General features: G+C 37.8%; 1 protein-coding gene across 1 annotated transcript in view; it reads left to right on the top strand.

Moving 5' to 3' along the window:
- Positions 1–23,088, top strand: part of TPST1 (tyrosylprotein sulfotransferase 1) — a 142,609-nt gene that overhangs the window by 78,503 nt on the left and 41,018 nt on the right. The window contains exon 3 of the mRNA XM_055339260.1: positions 14,523–14,721. Within this exon, the coding sequence (XP_055195235.1) occupies positions 14,523–14,721 (199 nt within the window). The remainder of the gene's footprint in view (positions 1–14,522; positions 14,722–23,088) is intronic.

Raw genomic sequence — 23,088 nt, 5'->3', positions numbered from 1 at the left:
GCCATTTTCCTCTGCTGACCTCCAGCATAAACACAGAGCCACACCTGTGAGAGGCAAAGCTGCATAGATACTTCTAAGTAAACTGCTAGCATCATCCCAGGCCCACTCATTCTCGTGAAAACTCATTTCTCGAAGCTTGCTAACCTCAGCCCTGGGCTAAGGGCAAATTCTGTTAACAAAATAGACCTACACCAAGACATGTGATAATTAAATTTGCAAAATATAGTGATGAAAAATCTTAAAAGCAGCAAGACAAAAGAATTCATTAACTTACAAGGGAAAAATCCGAAAGACTAGCAGGAAATTTTTCAATGGAAATTTTGCAAGCCAGAAGGGAATGGCATGATATATTTAAAGTGCTGAATGGGAAAAATCTGCAGCCAGTTCTACTCTATTTAGCAAGGTTATCATTCAGAATAAGAGAAATAAAGATTTTCTCAGGCAAAAACTAAAGGAGTTCATGACCACTAAACCAGCTCTGCAGGAAATAACCAAAAGGGACTCTGAGTGGAAAGGAAAGACTAAAAGTGACAGTATAGAGAAAGGAAACACACGGCAGTAAAAATGAATATTTCTGTAAAAAATATCAGTCAAGGAACTGAAAAAAGGGGGGGTATAAAACAGCATATACTTAAAACATGGGAAGGAAAGGGAAAAAGAATAGATTCAAACTTAACTGACCATCAACTTGATATAGACTGCTATATACAGAAGATATTATATACAAACTGAATGGTAACCATGTATCAAAAGCCACCAATAAATATGCAAAGAAGAGAAATAAATCTAAATATATCACTAAAGAAAATCAGCAAACATTAAAGAATGAAAGACATGAAAGGATCAGAGAAAATTTCCAAAATCAACCATGAAACAAGTTTATTTTTTTAAATATTTTATTTATTTATTTATTCATAGAGACACACAGAGAGAGAGAGAGAGAGGCAGAGACACAGGAAGAGGGAGATTTTAAGATTATGGGTTTAATCTTAAAAATTATTAATTACACAATTTATTTTTTTAAGATTTATTTGAGAGAGAGAGAACACATGCATTAGTAGGGGAAAGGGGTAGAGGGAAAAGCAGACTCCCTGCTAAGCAGGGAGCCCAACATTGGACTCAATCCCAGGACCCTGGATCATGACCTGAGCTGAAAGCAGATATTTAACCAATTGAGCCACCCAGGTGCCCCATAAAAGGCCCATTTTATACTGCAGAGACCTGCAGATTGAAAATAAATGGATGAAGAAACATCTATCATACAAATGGATGTCATAAGAAAGCTGGAGTAACAATACATGTGTCAAAGTAGACTTTTTTTTTTAAGATTTTATTTATTTATTCATGAGAGACATAGAGAGAGAGGCAGAGACACAGGCAGAGGGAGAAGCAGGCTCCATGCAGGGAGCCTGATGTGGGATTCGATCCTGGGACGCCAGGATCACGCCCTGGACCGAAGGCAGGCACTAAACCACTGAGCCACCCGGGGATCCCAGCCACCCGGGGATCCCCAAAGTAGACTTTAAAACAAAGACTGTAACAAGAGACAAGGATGCTATAAATAATAAAGAGGACAATCCAATAAGATGGTATAGCAATTTTAAATACTTATGCACCTAACATAGTACCCAAATATAAAAAATAGTAACAAACATAAAGGAACTAAGTGATAGTAATACCATAATAGTAAGGAATATTAACACATCATTTCATCAATGACAGATCATCTTAACAGAAAATCAACAATGAACCAATGGCTTTGAGTGATGGATGGGAGCAGGTGGATATAACAGATATATTCAGAACATATAAAATAGCAGAATACACCTTCTTTTCAGGTGTATGTGGAGCATTCTCCAGAATAGATCACATGTTAGCCCACAAAACAAACCTTAACAAATTCAAGAAGATCAAAATCATACCATGCACAATTGATGACCATACCACTATGAAAGTAGAAATCAATCACAAGAAAAAATCTGGAAAAACCACAAATACGTGGAAATTAAATAACATGCTACCGAACAATGAATGGGTCCACTAGAAAATAAAGAAGCAATAAAGAAGTACATGGAAACTTGGGTACCTGGGTGGTTCAGTTAGTTAAGCAGCTGATTCTTGATTTCAGCTCAGGTCATGGTTTCAGGGTTGTGAGATTGAGCCCCATGTGGGGTGTCGTGCTCAGTGGGGAGTCTGCTTGTCCCTTTCCTTCTCCCTCTGCCTTTCCACCCACTTGCATGCGTGTATGTGCTCTCTACTCTCAAATAAGTAAGTAAATAAATAAGTAAATACAGTCTTAGAATAGTACAGGGAAACAAATGAAAATGAAAACAAAATGGTTCAAAACTTCTGGGATGCCAAAAGTGGTGCTAAGAAGGAAATTTGCAATAATACAGGCCTATCTCAAGAAGCAAGAAAAATCTCAAATAACCTAACCTTGCACCTAAAGGAGCAAGCAAAAGAACAATAAACAAAACCTAAAACCAGCAGAAGGAAGGAAATGATAAAGATTAGAGCAGAAATAAGTGATATAGAAACTTAAAAATACAAGAGAATACATCAATGAAACCAGGAGCTAGTTCTTTGAAAAAATTAGTAAAATTGATAAACCTCTAGCCAGACTTATAAGAAAAAAGGAGGATGGACTCAAATCACAAATGAGAGAGGAGAAATATAATCAACACCACAGAAATACAAACAATCACAAGTCAATATTATGGAAAATATATGCCAAATAAATTGGACAACCTGGAAGAAATGGATGAATTCCTAGAAAAATATAAACTACCAAAACTGAAACAGGAAGAAGTAGAAAACTTGAACAGACCGATAACCAGGAAAGAAATTGGGTCGGTAATCAAAAGTCCAGGACCCAGTGGCTTCACAGGTGAATTCTATCAAATACTTAAGAATTAATATCTCTTCTTCTTAAACTTCCAAAAAATAGAAAAGGAAGGAAAACTTCCAAATTCATTCTATAAGGCCAGCATTACCCTGATACCAAAACCAGAGGAAGACTCCACTAAAGAAGATAACTACAGGCCAATATCCTTGATGAACATGGATGCAAAAATTCCCAATAAAATACTAGCAGACTGAATCCTACAATACATTAAAGAAATCATTCAGCATGATCAAGTGGTATTTATTCCTGCATTGCAAGAGTGATTCAATATTCACAAATCAATCAAAAGAAAAAAAGAATGAAAGAAAGGATAAGAATCATATCATTTCAATAGATGTGGGAAAAGCATTTGACAAAGTATAAGATCCATTTCATCATGATGAAAGCCCTTGAAAAGTAGGTTTAGAAGGAACATATCTCAACATAATAAAGACCATATATGAAAACCCACAGCTAATACCCCCCTTAGTGGGGAAAAACCGAGATCTTTTCCCCTAAGGCCAGGAACAAGATGAGAATGTCCACTCTTAGCACTTTTATTCAACATAGTACTGGTAGTCCTAGCCACAGCAGTCAGATAACAAAAAAATAAGCCCTCCAAATTAGTACAGAAGTAAAACATTCACTATTTGCAGAGGGCATGATACTATATATAGGAAACTGGAAAGACTGCCAAAAAATACTGTTAGAACTAATGAATGAATTCAGTAATATCACAGGATACAAAATCAATGTGCAGAAATCTGTTGCATTTTTATACATCAACAATGAAGCAGCAGAAAGAGTAATTAAACCAATTCCATGTACAATTGCAACAAAAATAATAAGATACCTAGGAATAAATCTAACCAAAGAGGTGAAAGGCCTGCACTCTGAAAACTATAAAACATTAATGAAAGAAATTGAAAATTACACCACAAAACGGAGAGAGGGATGCCTGACTGGCTCAGTCGGTAGAGCACGTGACTCTTGATCTCAGGCCATGAGTTCTTTTTTTTTTTTTTTAAGATTTTATTTATTTATTCACAAGAGACATAGAGAGAGGGAGAGAGAGGAAGAGGCAGAGGCACAGGCAGAGGGAGAAGCAGGCTCCATGCAGGGAGCCTGACATGGGATTCGATGACCCTGGGTCTCCAGGATCACGCCCTGGGCTGAAGACGTTGCTGAATCTCTGAGCCACCCGGCTGCCCTCAGGCCATGAGTTCAAGCCCACATTGGGTATAGAGATTACTTAACAAAAGAAAACGTTATACAAGAATTTTCTTTTTTTTTTTTTATACAAGAATTTTCAAGTGCATGGGTGTCAGCACCCCTAAATACCATGTTGTTCAAGCGTCAACCATATAGATATCTTTCAGGTGTTGCCTTTTTATTCTTCCTCCCACTCATTCATATCATTACAGGTATTATGGTTATGTTGGTTGTTTCCCACTACTTGTATTTTGGAGTTTGTAGGACAATTTTGTCACCTAGTTTTGTTTTATTTTATTTTATTTTTTTTAATTTGTTTATTTATGATAGTCACAGAGAGAGAGAGAGGCAGAGACACAGGCAGAGGGAGAAGCAGGCTCCATGCACCGGGAGCCCGACGTGGGATTCGATCCCGGGTCTCCAGGATCGCGCCATGGGCCAAAGGCAGGCGCTAAACCACTGCGCCACCCAGGGATCCCTAGTTTTGTTTTATATGTTGTTTGTAGCTTTTTGGTTTTGCTATCTGGTTTCTTTGTTTTCTTGGATGATTTCACAAGATTAAAAACCTATTCTTGTGGTTTCTTAGATTCCCTCTCATTTTCAGGACTTGAACTTGGAATACTGGGGAGGTGTTGCAGGATTTTGAGCAGAGGAGTGACACAATCTTACTATTCGTTGTATATATTGCAAATAAACCAAGGGATGTAAAGGAAGAAGCAAGGAAACTATTAGAATGTTATAGAAATCCAGGGAAAAGATAATGCTGGCTTGGACCAAGGGGAAGTAGCTGTGGATTTAATGAGAAGTAATCTTATTTGGGTATATTTTGAGGTAGAAGTTGGTAAGATTTTCAGATGGATTGGATGTGAAGTTTGAGAGAGAGTAGTCAAAAGACAGCTCCAGTTTTATTTTATAATGTACAGCCAAAGGAATGGAGTTGTTTTCAACTACGAGTCTGAGGGCCCCCCTCTTTTGCGTGGGGGAGGGGGGGCTTTTATATCCATTTAGGGATAAGATCAGGAGTTAAGTTTGGACTGTGTTGAGCTTGAGATAATTATTAGACTTCTGTGTGGATCTTTGTAATCCCACTATTTTGTGGACTGAAAAAGACATTGCTTATTATAGAAAATTGGAAAATACAGAAAAGTTAGATAAGGAAAAAATCACAATCATATCACTGTCACTGTTAGCATTTTTATATGATTCAATAAGTGTATATAATGTTACAAAATTGAAGTTGCCAAGAGTGAGATAGTCTTTGAAAACATGACTTAAAAAAAAAGATTTATTATTAATTTATTTAGAGAAAGAGAGTGCATGAGCGAATGGAGGGGCAGAAGGAGAGGGAGAGGGAAAGAGAGGGAAAGAGAGAGAAGCTGCAGACTCCCCGCTGAGAATGGAGCTCAAAGCATGGCTTGACCTCATGACCCTGAGATCATGACCTGACCTGAAATCAAGAGTAGGATGCTCAATCAATTGAGCCATCCAAGCGCCTCTGAAAACACGAGTTTTAATGGCATTTTATCTTTTGTTTAATAAGTATAAACATATGGTTTATGTACTCTTACCCATTCCCTTTTTGCATGTCCATTCCAGGCCAGATGCTCGCTTTAGTCTAGAGAATTTGGTTTCCTGTTGTAATTGCTGTGTATAATAATTCAGACCTGTGGTTTGGCAGTTCTCCTGGCTGTAGTGTTTAACTAATACTCATGTAAGATCCATGTCTTTAAAATGGTAGATTATTTTCACCTCAGTCATTCAAGATTTTGGCATTGTCCCCATTCCTTGAGGACCAGTGCCTTCTACTACCAATGCTGCAGGGAGAAGGGAGCCTGGACACTTTACAACTGGGGAAGAGCCTACAGATTCACAGGTATCTTGCCTTGCAGTGCTGAGCCTGGGCTGTGGGTGCAGCAAGCACTGTGTTTTAAGGTCTCAGTGAGACTAGTGGGTACTGGAAAGGTAACTAATTTATGCCCTAGCACACTTCAGGCCTAACTGTTGGTTATTATCTGGAAAGACTGAAGAAGTAAAGGGGATTTGATGAGCTCATTTGGCCTGCAGGTTGTTGTGTAGAATAGATAATCAGGCTCTCTGAACAAAGCTCATTTCTAATGATTGTATCTTTATGAACAGAGATCAACAAACTTTCTGTAAAGGGCCATGTATTTTTGACTTGACAGGGCTTACAACTTTTGTTGTAATATTCAGCTGACCTAGAGCTAAAGCAGCCATACACCCTATGGAAACAAGTGGTTGTAGCTCTCCATTCTCTAAGTGCAGCAGGTCTCTCAGCATGTGAAAGTTGATGGGGTCCTTCTATAAGGAAGGACATCACTTCCTCTCCCACCCAGACTCTACACACCCTTTTGAGTCCTTAAAAACCACTCGAAAATGTAAAAGCCATTCATAGCTTGAAGCCCAGACAAAAACAGGCAGTGGCATTGAATTTAGCTTGTAACCCATAGATTGCTAACCCTTGCCTTGGCTACTTGGCAGCTTGCCCTGATTTGTGTCCCACTCCAGGAGAAGAATGTCTTCTGTCATCTGCAGTCACATTATATAGTTCCTGGCTTTTTTTTATTTTTTAAAGAGAGAGTGAGGAGGGGCAGGAGGACAGAGAATCATAAGCAGACTCTACACCCAGTGCAGGACCTAACAACGCAGGGCTCAGTATTTCAACCCTGAGATCATGACCTGAGCCAAAATAAAGAGTCAGACACTTAACTGACTGGGCCACCTTGTGGTTTCTAGCTTTTGTCATTATACTTATCATGCTGCATATTAATCATGAGTATTTTTCTCTCTTATTGGACTCTGAGCTTCTTGAGAGGCAGTCCATGGCCAAGTCAGTCATTTTTGCCTCCTTAGTATCCAACATGACCTGGCACATAGTGGGTATCAGAAAACATTTAGTTTGAATTTTATGCTCAGTAAATATAAAATGTCTTTACTACTGTCTTAAAGTAGATTTTTAGGCAGTGGGCCTTCCAAATTCTTCCCTTTAGCAGTCCATAGTAACTGCGTTTGCTTTTAGTGGATCTTGTGACTCAGTGGTTATGTAACAAAAAACCTTTCCAAATTCTTTCATTTTAGAGTTCTCTATCACTTTCAGACAAGAGATTATTGAACTTTAAATTCTTAATTTTATCTTAAATCTTTTTTTTTAAATATTTTTTAATTTTATTTATTTTTTTTTTAAATATTTTTTTTAATATTTATTTATTTATGATAGTCACAGAGAGAGAGAGAGGGGCAGAGACATAGGCAGAGGGAGAAGCAGGCTCCATGCACCGGGAGCTCGACGTGGGATTCGATCCCGGGTCTCCAGGATCGCGCCCTGGGCCAAAGGCAGGCGCCAAACCGCTGCGCCACCCAGGGATCCCTAATTTTATTTATTTATGATAGTCATACAGAGAGAGAGAGAGAGAGAGGCAGAGACATAGGCAGAGGGAGAAGCAGGCTCCATGCGCTGGGAGCCCGACGTGGGATTCGATCCCGAGTCTCCAGGATCGCGCCCTGGGCCAAAGGCAGGCGCCAAACCGCTGCGCCACCCAGGGATCACTTAATTTTATCTTTATGATAAATAATGGCTTTTCATTTTTCTTTTGAACTAGTTATATGATCTGGATGAAAAAATAATAGTAGCTGTTGTTTATTGAGCATATACTATATTCCAGTCTCTTAGTCAACTCCGGTTTTTCTTTAGACTTTTGGTAACTTTGTGACTATTATTATTTTATCTCTTTTTCTCTGTTCCAAAACAAAGCAACAGCATCATATGCTTTCTTTCCATACAACCTACTATAATGAATGATAACACTATCTATCTTGAGCCCTTCATGTCAAATCTGAATTCATCTAGACACCTTCCCCTTCTCCCCATATCTAATTGGCTATTAAGTCTTATCAAGTATTTTTTTTAATCTATTGAGTTTTTCTTCTATCTCCATCTCACTTGTTCTAGGTGAATTAGTAATTTCTCCACATTTCCAATATGTAGTTTAGCATCTTTACTAGTTTTTCTAACCCCAGTTATCCCATCCCTCAATCTACCTTACCCATAATTATCAGTGATAACCTAATCATGTCAATTCTGTGATGAAAATCCTTCTATCATTTCCCAACATTTTCAAGATAAAGCCAACTTCCCAGTCATGATGTACAGATTCTGTACATCTTGTGTGACTCCAGGGTCTAACACAGATGTGTTTCAGAACTCAGAAGTATTTGGATCTCTGGTCATATAGTGTACATAACACATATAATACCTTCTGTTTGTTCTGTGCTATTACTGTGTAATCATACACGTTAATATTTCTGTATCAGAGTATGATTGTTTATGCCAAATAGAATAAAGACTATAAGTAGATTCCTATCAATTCAGGTCATGTTTTGCTGCCAAATGAAAGCAGGAACATGTTTAGTTTTTAGAGATTTTGGGGTTACATAATTAAGATAGGAGATTATGGCCCCACATATATCCAGTGGTCTGCTGGAGTTGACTTGCCCTGGATATCAAGAGCCCAGTTTGTGCATCTCTTCTCAACACTGCAGTTGGTGACACCATGTTGGTCATTTGAAATCAGCCATGGTAGGGGTATATACACCACGGACATCAGTAAATGCAACAAATCATGGCTTTTCCCCGCCCTGGAGATCAGGTTGTTAAACTACCAGCAGAGTATTATATATACTCATAACATGTATAGTATATTCCTATATTTTTACCATTGTGGCAAACCAATTTGCACACTCTATGCAGTGTAGAACAACAGGCTGAGGTTTCCAGGGAAGCATAGAATTAGACAGATATGGTTCAAATTCTAACTCCACTCCACCCAGACTGTGTGATCCTGGATAAATCAGTTACCTTATCTGAGTCTCAGTTTACACATTTGAAAAATGGAGACTGATATCTTTCTCTTAAAGTTTTAGGGATCCAAAAATTAGATTTCACATGCAAAGTGTGTGATATAAAATGAGCAGAAATTGTTATTCTTTATTTATTATAAGCCTTGCTTATAATATTGGAGGTGTTTATTTCTGGAGGCGTTTATTTCTGTAGACATGACTCCCTTTCTCTAACATTCCTAATGTCCCCACAGAAGATATCATGCAGTTTAGCATTTGTATGTTTTCTGACTAGTTCATCTTGTGTCAGTTGATCTTATAAAGATGATCCTTGATTTATCTTGAGCATGTTTGTGTAAACTGAATTTATAGGGGTGCCTTTTTTCCCCATGAAAAGCTTTTAGTCATTCACTTAATAAATATTAATTGAGCACATGTTAATGTCATAGGTGCTGGTGATAGTGAGATTTACAAAACATAGACCCTCCTTATATTTCAGTGGTCAATGAAGCCAACTAAATGCAGGGAGATTAGAAGGCTTTTGTAATCAGCTGGGTGAAAGTGATGGTGATATGAACCAAGGTAGTGGCAGTAGGAATGAAAGAGAGATGGCTCACTCAAAGATAATGACTATAGAACTGGGTAACTTGGGAGCGATCTTACGTTCTTTCTCCCTGCCCTTCTGAGATTTCTGGATTTGCTCTGTGTATAGGTGTATCAATATAAGATGTACATGAAGAGGATCAGATCCTAAGCAGAAGATAGCAGAAGGTCCAGTTTTGGATCATCTTAGTTTTGAGGGGTATGTATAGGGTGTCTAAGTAGGGTGACCATATATGATTTATCATACAAACTTGAACATTTATGAAAGTAAGTAGGATGTGCTCTTAGTAATGAAGCTGGCTGAGACAATAGGTATAAACTGGACCTGTCGTGGAAAAACCAAGAATGTCAAAAAAAGATCTTTAAATATTAAACCATAACCAAGAATGTCAAAAAAAGATCTTTAAATATTAAACCATACAGGCAAAAAGTTTTAGAGTGAAAAGAGCAGTGGGTAGGGATGCCTGGGTGGCTCAGCAGTTGAGCATCTGCCTTTGGCTCAGGGCATGATCCCAGGGTCCTGGGATGGAGTCCCACATCAGGCTTCCTGAGAGGAGCCTGCTTCTCCCTCTGTCTATGTCTCTGCCTCTCTCTCTCTGTGTCTCTCATGAATGAATTGTTGTGCCCAAGATTGCGAATCCGAGAAACCACCAAGGAGCTGACACCGATGCAAGCACAAACACACGAGGGTTTATTTACAAGCTTGAGCTTGGGTCCAAGTATACCCGACACAGCAGAGCAGGGACTTGGACCCCAAGGTAAGAGGTGTAGCAGCTTTATAGGGGCCAGTGGCCAATGGGATTGTAACACACATAGAAAAGTTGCACAGTCATGTCGGTCCACACGCAGGTGGCCAACTGAATTACATTTTACCCTATAGTATCCATTTGAACTGGCCTATCACTCTGGTCGGAATTGGCACGCAGTTTTGGCGGGCACAAAGCGGGGTTACGTTGTTATGAGCCGATTTCCGGTAAGGGTGTGCTCAGCAGCTTGACTAGGGTGGGGCGGCTCCTTAAACAATAAGAAGGTCATGTGGGGGTCATACAGGAGGTGGCGGGTGCAGCATAAAATGGAGTTAGTCCTGCTCTGCTTGTCCAGGGGTGGGGGATTTTTGTTAAATTTCCTGGGTCCCATATAAATAAAATCTTTGAAAAAAATAAAGCAGTCAGTTAAATGGAGTACTGGAGAAATTTTTTTAAAAAATCTAAACTCAATTAATTAAACATGTAGTATATTATTAGTTTTAGAGGTAGTTTATTGATTCATCAGTTGCATGTCATACCCAGTGCTCATCACATCACATGGCCCTCCTTAATGCCCTTCTCGCAGTCACCGCATCTCTCCCACACACCTCCCCTCCAGCAGCCTTCAGTTTGTTTCCTTTAGTTAAGAGTCTCTTATGGTTTGTTTCCCTCTCTAATTTCATCTTAATTTTATTTTTCCCTCCCTTCCCCTATATTTATCTGTTCTGTTTCTTAAATTCCACATGAGTGAAATCATAAGCTAATTGTCTTTTTTTTTTAAGATTTTATCTATTTATTTATTCATGAAAGACACACAGAGAGAGAGAGAGGCAGAGACACAGGCAGAGGGAGAAGCAGGCTCCATCCAGGGAACCTTGTGTGGGACTCGAATCCGGGACTCCAGGATCACGCCCTGGGCCAAAGGCAGACGCTAAACCGCTGAGCCATCCAGGGATTCCCCGATAATTGTCTTTTTCTGACTTCTTTCACTCATAGTAATACCATCTAATTTCATCCATGTCATTATAAATGCTAAAATTTCTTTTTTTTTTTTTTTTGGATGGCTGAGTAATCCGTTGTGTGTGTGTGTGTGTGTGTGTGTGTGTGTGTGTGTACTACGTATACTATATAGTATATACATCTTCTTTATTCATCTGTTGATGGACATCTGGGTTGTTTCCATAGTTTGGCTAACGTGGACATTGCTGCTATGAACATTCGGGTGCAGGTGCCCCTTTGAATCACTATGTTTGTATCCTTTGAATAAATACCTAGTAGTGCAATTGCTGGGTCATCGGGTAGCTCTATTTTTAACTTTTTTGAACCTCCATAGTGTTTTCCAGAGTAGATGTACCAGTTTAACAGGGTCCCCTTTCTTCACATCCTTGTCAGCATCTCTTGTTTCCTGAGTTGTTAATTTTGGCCATTCTGACTGGTGTGAGGTGGTATCTCATTGTGGTTTTGAGTTGTATTTCCCTGATGCCGAGTGATGTTGAACATTTTTTTCATGTGTCTGTTGGACATTTGTATGTCTTCTTTGGAGAAATGTCTGTTCATGTGTTCTGCTCATTTCTTGACTTGGCTTTTTGTTCTTTGGGTGTTAAATTTGATAAATTCTTTATAGACTTTAGATACTAACCCTTTATCTGATAAGACATTTGCAGATATCTTCTCCTGTTTTACAGGTTATCTTTTGGTTTTGTCAACTGTTTCTTTTTTTTTTTTTAAAGATTTTATTTATTTATTCATGATAGTCACACACACACACAGAGAGAGAGAGAGACAGAGAGAGAGAGAGGCAGAGATACAGGCAGAGGGAGAAGCAGGCTCCATGCACCAGGAGCCCGACGTGGGATTCCATCCCGGGTCTCCAGGATCGCGCCCTGGGCCAAAGGCAGGCGCCAAACCGCTGTGCCACCCAGGGATCCCTGTCAACTGTTTCCTTTGCTGTGCAGCTTTTTATCTTGATGAAGTCCCAGTAGTTCATTTTTGCTTTTTGTTTTTCCAGTGCCTTTGGAGATGTGTCTAGCAAGAAGTTTCTGCAGCTAAGATCAAAGAGGTTGCTGCCTGTGTTCTCCTCTAGGATTTTGATGGATTCCTGTCCCACATACCATTTTTGTGTATGGTATAAGAAAATGATCCAGGCTCATTCTTCTGCATGTAGCTGTCCAATTAGCCCAACACCATTTGTTGAAGAGACTGTCTTTTTTCCATTGGATATTCTTTCCTGCTTTGTTGAAAATTAGTTGACCATTGAGTTGAGGGTCCATTTCTGGGTTCTCTCCTTTGTTCCATTGATCTGTGTGTCTGTTTTTGCCCCATACCATATTGTCTTGATGATTACATCTTTGTAATAGAGCTTGAAGTCTGGAATCGTGATGCCATCAGCTTTGGTTTTCTTTTTCAACAAACATTCCTTTGGCTGCTTGAGGTTTTTTCTGGTTCCATACACATTTTAGGAGTATTTGTTCCAGCTCTGTGAAAAATGTTGATGGTATTTTGATAAGGGATTGCATTGAATGTGTAGATTGGGGTGTCCTAGGGAAATTTTTAAGAGGGAGGGAAAATGTGACCATTGAGACAGGAAGGAAACCTGGAGATAGTGGTCTCATAGAATCCTGGGGAATAATCATTTTATTTTCTCTTGTCTCTTGTTTAGGAGTGGAGTCCCTTTGAGGGAGTTGTCATCAGATAATTTATCTGCAGTGAGAGGTCACATATTTTTATTTTTTATTTTTTTAAAGATTTATTTATTTATTTATTCATCAGAGACAGAGACAGAGAGACACAGGCAGGAAGAGAAGCAGGCTCCATGCAGGGAGCCTGATGTAGGACTCAATCCGGGTCTCCAGGATCAGGCCCTGGGCCGAAGGCTCAGCTAAATCACTGAGCCACCCGGGCTGCCCGGTCACATTCTTTTAAAAAAGGGGTTTTACCTTTTATTAGAATACTAATTTGAATGACTTCTTATGTATTATGATATAAAACTCTTTTTAAAGATTTATTTATTTTAGAGAGAGGGAGACAGAATATGAGCAGGGGGTGAGAAGGAGACAAAGAGAGAGGGAGAAGTATACTCCCCACTGAGCAGGGAGCCTGGCTCAGGGGTTGATCCCAGGACCCTGAAATCATGACGTGAGCCAAAGGCAGATGCTTAACTGACTGAGCCATCCAGGTGCCCTCTTAAGCACTGTTGTTTTGCAGTCATTTGGCCAATATCTGCCAATTCTGATACAATTTAAATCTAGGTATCATTTTATGTTTATTTAATTTATATTTATTTATTTTTAAAAAATTTTTATTTATTTATGATAGTCACACACAGAGAGAGAGAGAGAGAGAGAGAGAGGCAGAGACACAGGCAGAGGGAGAAGCAGGCTCCATGCACCGGGAGCCCGACATGGGATTCGATCCCGGGTCTCCAGTATCGCGCCCTGGGCCAAAGGCAGGCGCCAAACTGCTGCGCCACCCAGGGATCCCTATATTTATTTATTTTATCCTAAGATTATGAGTTAGTCAAACATAGTGAGTATAACCACTATAAGCATAAAGTAAATTTCTAGGTCAAGAAATAGAACACATTTATTCTGTAATGTTGAAAATTGTAAACAGCACTTCTTTTTCTTCTTTAGAAAAGATTCTTCAGGAAGTCAACAGAAAAATAGAACAAATGAATATTTTGCATTCTTAGTGGATTATGGTTGGCTGTTATCTCCCTAATATTTTACTATGAAAGATTGCAAACACAAAGAATACAAGAATTATACCTACTAGCTTTTAATTAATGTACTGCTCTATTTGCTTTATCACACATCTGTCCATCTGTCCCTTTAGCCATTCATCAGTCCATCTTATTTATTTATTTGTTTAATTTTGATGCCTTTCAAATAAGTTAATTGGCTGTTCTCCTAAGCATTCTTAGCTTTGTTAATTTTTTTGTGGATGTTGTAATTAAAATGTTAACCCATTTTGTGCAGATGTTTTCAGCTGACCGTTTTTCCTATTTCTAGAAATACGAAGTTGCCAATAATAGCTGTCAAATTTAGGACATTAAAAGGAAGTCTGGTAAATAGTGTTACCCCTGATTAGTGTCCCCTTACTCAATAGATTTATAATCCAGACACTTAAAGTTTTTAAAGTTACCAAAAATAATTTCGATTGGTCTTTTAACATTATTTTTTGGTATTCTAAATAAATACTTATTCATATTACATTGTTTTCAGAGTGGAAAGATCTACAGACCAAGTCATCAAGCCAGTCAATGTGGGAGCACTATCAAAATGGGTTGGGAAGATACCCCCAGATGTTTTACAAGACATGGCAGTGATTGCACCCATGCTTGCCAAACTTGGATATGACCCATATGCCAATCCACCTAACTATGGAAAACCTGATCCCAAAATCCTTGAAAACACTAGAAGGGTAAGTGATATTTTTAAAGTGAATTAAGAATACTGGATATGGGATTTGGGTCCTGAAAAGTTTTTTTGTTATTTTGCTTCTTATGTTTTATGATCAGAAATTTAAGTTTGCAAAATTCTATTTGTAGAATCCTTTATCATGAGAATACTTCCACTGCATTTTAAGGGTAACTGACTCTTTCCAGGAATTATGGAGATAATTCTTTAATCTCTTTTGCCCAATTTCTGGGAATGGTGCTTATTGTTGGGGAGATTTATTCTCATAGCTGATTACCACAAATTTGTCAGAAACACCAAAATTATTAGTGACTTCACTTATAGGGTTTTTTTCCTTTGAAACTAATAGGTACTTTACTTTTAAAAGTAAAGTACCTATTTAAATAAATAGGTACCTTTGTTTAAATGTGGCATAATTTTTTGATACTTGAAAACTGAACACTGATTATATCAGAATTATTAAACAGGTGTAATAAGTTACCCTCTGATTGAAAATTGCTGTTAAAGTATAATTATAGCTTTTTTAAAAAAATAAATTCTACTCACATCTTTATAAAATACTGTTTCAGAAAAGCTGGAAAACTCAAAGAGCTAATCTGAATATATACCTTTCCTGCATAATTTATTTCAAAAAAAGAATTTTCTTTTTTTATTAGGGTAAAACATAGATGGCATTAAATTTACCATTTTGACAATTTTTAAGTGTATAGTTCCTTCTGTATTAAGTACATTCACATCACCCTACACTGCCACCACTATCCATCTCCAAATTCTTATCATCTTTCTAAACTGAAGGTACATACTCATTACCCTTTCCCCCTGCTTCCAGCCCCTAGCAACCACAATTCTTCCCTCTGTCTCTACATGAATTCTTTTCTTTTTGTTTTCTTTTTCTTTTCTTTTTTTTTAATAAAAATTTTATTATTTATTTATTTGAGAGAGAGAGAGAACACAAGCGGAGGCCAGGGGGAGGGGCAAAGGGAGAGAAGCAGGTCCCCAGCTGAGCAAGGAGCCTGATGTGGGACTCAATCCAAGGACCCCGGGATCATGACCTGAGGTGAAGGCAGATGAACCACCCAGATGCCCCAACATGCAGTCTTTTCTAAAACTGCCATTTAAGCAACACAAATATATGAGCATAAGTTTACTGATTAGGCTGATTTCAAGATTTAAATTCCTTGTTTTTCTCGGGTATTCTCTTGCTTATATTAGGGGTCCTTTTCTCCCTACAACCTTACATCATCTCTTTCTTCTTTATTTTGATACCCTTAATTGACAAACACACACTTCATGAGAGTAATTTCTATGCGGATTTTTTTCTTTTATATATACTTACTTTAATTTTCCTTTTTCAGCTTATTAGTGGTTATATATAGGAATAGTTAATTTCTTGTAAGTCATCATGTATATAGGCAGTTTTTAAAAAATAATCTTTATTCTCTATGATTTCACTATATACAGATATTTTATTATAAAATATAAGCTTGATGTATATAACTTACAAAATCAAAAAGGTAAAAGAATAAAATTCACCCATTACCAACCATACACATACTATTCTTAATATTTCAGTGGATTTCTGCTCTTTCCTTGCATATTGTTAAACAAAGTCAAGATTGCATTGTTTTATGATCTTTCTTTTGTACATGCACACAATTTTGTATGTAGCCCTTTCCTTATAATAGTCATGAGCATGTTGCTTTTTAAACATAATTTTTCATGGCTACATAATATGTTACCATCTGAGCCACCTCAAATCCTTTCTAAAACGCATTAGTAGGTCAGTAAATGCATGAACAAATAAAATATATTTCCCTAGTAGTATATCTTTTATAATTCATTTTATCATTTTCCTTTTGTTACTTACAATTGTCTATTTGACAAATTACACTACAATGAACATCTTTGCACAAAATACATTTTAGTTTCTTTTTTTGAAGATTAGACTACTGAAAGTAGAATTACAGGTCCAAGTATCTGATATTTTTTAAGTTGCTTGATATATCGATAATTTCTTTTTAATCTTTTGAACTATCTTTATAATAGGTAATTTTATTTTTGTTAATTTTGCTAATTTTAATAGATTTCACTGATTCATATAATTAAACATTTCCCAGTTGTTGCCTATATATATATATTCTTTTATGAACCATCTCTGAGGTTTTAAAAAGATTGCATTCTGCTAAAGATGAAGTACACATCAGTCTAACATCCATTATCATAGTCCTTGATAATTTCTTGGTAATTGGTAATTCATAGCTTTCTCCTTGCACAATATTGACATGTTTTGTTTTTTTTTTTTTTTTTTATAAACCAGAAACACGTACAAATGATATTTAGAGGATTTCCAGGCAATAGTAGTTTTCTTACATGAAAGTTGGCTGGCTAGATTTTCTTGGCCTACTTGAGTGGTAGGTTGGGAAGAATGCTATGATTTGAATCCATGTGACTAGAGAATTTGTTTCATACACACTTGTGGCTTTTTAAAGGATTTCTGAATGCACACTGGAAAAAAAATAAAAACCCTTCCCCCCATCTCTATTTCTAAAGTGACAAATAATTTTGAGGAAAAAAAAGATGAAGTGTGAACTATAATTACATTTTGTGCACTTCACAATAATACATACAAGCTGACATTTTTGTTTTGTGGGCTTGGGTTTCGTAGCTGTACTTGTAACCCAAATCTTATGTTTTGCTTTGTCTTTAAGATTTTATTTATTTATTCATGAGAGGAGCAAAGAGAGAGCAGAGACACAGGCAGAGGAAGAAACAGGCTCCCTGTGGAGAGCCCGATGTAGCACTTGATCCCAGGACCCTAGGATCATGACCTGAGCCAAAGGCAGATGCTCAACTACTGAGCCACCCAGGTGCTTCCCAAATTCTATGTTTTTTTCAGTGCTTGTTGGCTTGCAAAAACTCGGATGCTAATATATCCAGCACTGATGATTGTGAAGTTTATAGAGTAATGTTTAAAAAGTGATCTTTGACTGTCAAGTGTGAGGTAAAAATGGCTCCAGAGAAAGAAGGTGGCTGGGGAGATTGTTCCCTTTATTTATGACTGGGAGTGGAAAGAAATTCACATTTTGACTTGGAGTATAGAATCTGAAACTCCAGGCCTAAAAGTGCTGGTTTTCATATAATTCTGGGTAACCTAGAAGTATTGGTGTCTGAGTCAACATATTTTGGGGACACATTGCCCAATTTTGAATAGAAAATCATGTGCTTGATGGTTATTGTGACTCAGATAGTAAATTGGAAATTAAATGCTAACATATTCCATATCCTTTCCCATCATAGTCTCTGATTCCAAAATTGTGGCACATTTAAATAAACAGTGCCCTCTTGGTGCAGCCTTAGCCTTCCACTCTCCCATAGGTTTTTAATCTTTTTAGATTTACAGAGCTAATTGAAATCTTATGAAATGTATGGATCCCTACCTAGAAATATAGACACTAGATGCACAGAATTTTACCCACAATTTCAGTGAATTCATAGATGTTCCTAAAGCCCATCAGATTAAGGACTTCTGTTTTGTAGTCTCTTTGATCAAGTTCATCTACCCATGAGGCTTTGATTACAGCTTATTTGCTGATGACCATTAATCTGTATCTCCCAGTGGATTTCTCTCCTAAGCCCCAGGCTCCTTATTTCCAGCTGCCTTTTGTATATCTCCACTTACATGCTCACAAAGACTTCAAACTCAGCGACCAAAAGAGAACTTATTTTCCAAACTAATTCCTTGGTAGGCAGAAGCTCAATGGAATTGTTCACTAAGCTGAGCAGGAGCCTAGAGTAGGGGTGGGATAGGCCAGCTCATCTATACTGGAAGCCTCTATGAGCCACTGGACAGATAGGAAAAGCAGAGTCCTCAGGGCACATGAGTCAAGCCAGAAAACAGTTTGAAGACCTGGTTATTAACCCTGAAGAGAAAGCTGTAAAGCAGATCAAGGTATGAATGGAACATGCAGTTGAAAACCTGAATAGACATTACTAGTAGAGAGCAAGTAGTCAGATGGAAGAGCATGTATCAGGAAGGTTCTTCAGCAGGCTGCAAGCAAGAAGGAACTGATATAAAGCATAGGAGCGATTGGTAGAAGTGTTAGACATTGTTGATTGCTTGTTTCATCTTTTCCTCTTAGTAGGAACTAGCTCTTAAAAAATAAACTAAAAATTCCTGATATTAATTTTTCTAGATTTTCTTACAGATGGGATAAGCATGTGGCCAATTTTTATCTAGGCAGTGCTATATAAAAAGATGTCTGCTAGGGTTTTCTGGGAGGCATTTAACTTTCTGAGAAAATAATTGTATAAAGAAAGCTTCTCCTTCTCTTCCTGCTTTTGAACATTGCTATGGAAGAACATTATGTTTGGCTCTGCTGCAGCCACCTTGAGATCGTGAGAAAAGATATCACTGATACTGTGAAGAGAAGGAAGACAAAGAGTGAACTTGGGACCTTTGATTTTTGAGCTACTGACCATCAGGACTCACCATCCACCTCACCTTTGGGGGACTTATGTATTTGAACTACTTTTAACCAATTATTCTGTAATTACATCTTAACTACTAGTGGAATCCTATTCCTGAGTGTGTGGCGGAAATAAAGCCAGCTTAGTAAGGCAAGCAGAGTGTGTCCAATAAAGAGTCTGGCACTATTTGAAGTCCTGGTTCTGGCTGTCTGCGAATATCATCTTCAGCTCTGCTCTTGCCACTGTTATGTGAGACTTTGTCATTCACATCCAGGAAAACCCCCCCTTGGACTCCTTTACTTTAATTTGGCTTCTAGGGATCCCTGGGTGGCGCAGCGGTTTGGCGTCTGCCTTTGGCCCAGGGCGCGATCCTGGAGACCTGGGATCGAATCCCACGTCAGGCTCCCGGTGCATGGAGCCTGCTTCTCCCTCTGCCTGTGTCTCTGCCTCTCTCTCTCTGTGTGTGATTATCATAAATAAATAAAATAATAATAATAATTTGGCTTCTAGGTCATGGTACGAATATTCCAACTAATACTGTTCTTGGTGAATTTGAAGGATGATGAATCTCCAGCTATTCATTTCCTTGATTTCTCGTACTCAAATTTTAGCTGTTTTAGTAAAGAAATACGTACCACATTCCCTTAAAATTTTCTTAGACCTTCAAAGCAACAACTGTGAATTGAATTCAGTTCCTTATTCCAGCTTTTCTTCCCCTCCAAGTATTTTTGCCTTGATTTTGAAAACAGGCAGAATTTTTTCCTTTGGGTATTTTATGAAGAATATCTGAGAAAGTTCAGAGTAGAATATTTTCCCGTCTCTCAGAATACCTCAGTGTGTTTAGATGTATCATTTTTAAGACTTTAATTATTAAACAGGAAATTACTAAACAGTTTCTCTAGGCATAACATCTAGTTGCTTCAGAAGAAGCAAAGACTGGGTTTATTTTTTTTATTTTTTTATTATTTTTTATTATTTTTTAATTTTTAATTTATTTATTTATGATAGTCACATCACAGAGAGAGAGAGGCAGAGACATAGGCAGAGGGAGAAGCAGGCTCCATGCACCGGGAGCCCGATGTGGGATTCGATCCCGGGTCTCCAGGATCGCGCCCTGGGCCAAAGGCAGGCGCCAAACCGCTGCGCCACCCAGGGATCCCAAAGACTGGGTTTATATACAGGAAGAAGATGTGGGTAATTATAAAAGACGTGACATAGAGATAATAAGGTAATGATAAGATAACGGAAAATTTTCCACTGTGTTTTTTTTTTTAAAGATTTTATTTATTTATTCGTGAGAAACACACACACACACAGAGACACAGGCAGAGGGAGAAGCAGGCTCCATGCAGGGAATCTGATGGTGGGACTCGATCCCGGAACTCCAGAATCACATACTGGGCTGAAGGCAGGCGCTTAACTGCTGAGCCACCCAGGGATCCCCTCCACTGTGTTTTAAAGGCATACGAAGGGCAGCCTGAATGGCTGAATTGGTTTTAGAAACCAATTGGTTTCTAAATTGATCTATGAATTGGTTTTAGAAACCCAGGAATTTGTCCACTGGGTCAGTCTCAAAATCTCAGACTACTGCAAGGGAATAGCCACAAGATTGTGTCCTTTGACTCATCATCAAAGTCAGGTCTTTGTTTCATCTTCTCTCTCATCATTTTGGCATAGTCATTCATAAATGTATCCCAATAATGTATGTTTTCTGCCAGAAATCCTCTCGGGGGGGTGATGAATTTCATGCATTTGTATTTGCTATGTAAAGCAAGTCGTCTTTTACTGATCTACATCAAATGTCAAACAAGCCATTTTGTTTTATGTACAAGCCACCTATTCCTTACTTGTATCATTCCTGATTTAATACACTTAAATTGTCTTCTTTAACAACGGGTATCCTCCAATGTGATCCTATCTGAAAACCTGTGAGAAAACCAGTCTCTTAAAAGAAGCAGGTTCCATAGTTCCTCTCATCTTTCTCTTTCGGCTTTCATTAGTGAGACCATCTTTTGAGGAAGAGAGAACACTTGAAGGTTTGGTTGGGTAGCTATTTACAGTTTCCCTTGGAATTCTAAAGAAAGAAATCAGTTCTCTTTATGTCAATTTATTAATTGACATCCTAAACATCCTATCCTAAATATTCAAAAATGATGTACTAAACAATAATACCCATCTCTTAGAAAAATCCATGTCTATAATAGGAATATAATAAACCAGAATAATTAGAAGTAATTTTTTACCCTATATGCTCTTACTCAAGGGAAAATAAGGCAGAAGATATTTCTAGGTTAACCTGGTATCAGATAGTATTTCCAATGCCTGAAATAGCTTTTTCCAAGTACCTTTTAAAAATTCCATAAAGGGGGCGCCTGGGTGGGTCAGTCAGTTAAGGATCCAATTCTTGATTTCTGCTCAGGTAATGATCTCAGGGTCTTGGGATCGAGTCTTGCATTGGGCTCTGCACTTAGTGTGGACTCTGCTTGAGATTCTCTCCCTCTGCCTCTTCTTCCCACTCACATACTTTTTCTCTCTCAAAATAAAATCTTAAAAACATAAAAATTCCATAAAGATACTTTAATAAAGGGAAACATCACTGTAAAACAAAGATTAAAAAGCTTTATGCTAAAGTATGGGGAAATTTTCCAATAAGTTTATTATTAATTACATTGAGGACCACATTCATATCACTTCTGTAAGCCCAAGTTTACCAGTGGCCACAAAGAAGGCTTAATAAGGCTTGGACTCACCTTTCTATCCATTTCCAACTCCAGATTGGAAGGGCTGCCCTGACTAGAAAATCAAGAAGTTAGAGCTGTTAGTTGTTCTGCTAAAAACCCTAACCCTGTCATCTCTTTTTCTATAGTCACTCTATCTTTCTGTATCCACTCTCAAGTGACAGCTCCAGGTCAACAACATGTGTGGAGTATAAGCAGCATGTGATAAAGGACAGAATCGATGCTACAAAAAAATCACATTAATGACATATAGAGCACACTTGGGGTGCTCTTCTAGAATGCACAGCAAAAGGACAGAGATGAAAACGATAGGTAAAAGGAAAGTATACATATGAAAGAAAGAAGATTGGAAATTAACCAATAAATAACAGAAATCTCTAAGGGAAAAATCAGAAGAAATGGAACAGAAACATTAATCAAATTTGTTGTTGAAGAAAAAGTTACTAAGGCTGAAAATGACCTGAAGAATAAAAAGTGCTTATTACCATTTTCTAAAAAACATTTGAAAAAAACATCTGTACTATATTTTGGTGATATTTTAAAAATTTCAGAGATCCTGGGGAGGGGAACCCCTGCACAAAACAGGACAGAAAACAATGGTTACCTACCAAAAAAAACCATGCTGGTGGCAGAATTCCCTTTTGCAATAGTGGATGTGAGAGAAAAAAATGGAGCTGTATTTCTTAACCTGCATGTACTTCATGGTGTCTTTGAACTCCCTGAAAGAATATCCAAACTTATGTGTGTTAATGCAAGTCGATTTCCTGGAAATAGAATCTATATCTTTCATCATATTTCAAGTGAAACAGAATTATAATGGAGCAATATCTGTACCACTTTTTCTTTTGAAATAATTTAAAACCCTGAGAAAAGTTGCCAGAGTAACACGGAGGACTCCTGTAAACCTTTCTAATCTTTAACTTTTGGCCATAATTTACCTCCTTCACCAACTCTCACCCCCTTCTCTCTCTTTCCCTCTGTCTGTATGTGTTAAAATATATTTGCCAGGTTTACACTTTTACCATTCTCTCATTTTACACTAACGCACATAATACACACTATATTGATTTATGTTATGTATTCATTTATAATTTGAGAATTGGTTGTATATACATCATGCCTCTTTGTTTTTAATATTTCTTGAAAATGAGAATATTTTCTTACAT

The sequence above is a fragment of the Nyctereutes procyonoides genome, unplaced genomic scaffold (genome assembly GCF_905146905.1).
Source record: "Nyctereutes procyonoides isolate TBG_1078 unplaced genomic scaffold, NYPRO_anot_genome, whole genome shotgun sequence".
In the NCBI taxonomy this organism is placed as follows: domain Eukaryota; kingdom Metazoa; phylum Chordata; class Mammalia; order Carnivora; family Canidae; genus Nyctereutes; species Nyctereutes procyonoides.
Note: the sequence above shows the minus strand (reverse complement) of the source record. Positions and strands in the feature narration are given on the sequence as shown.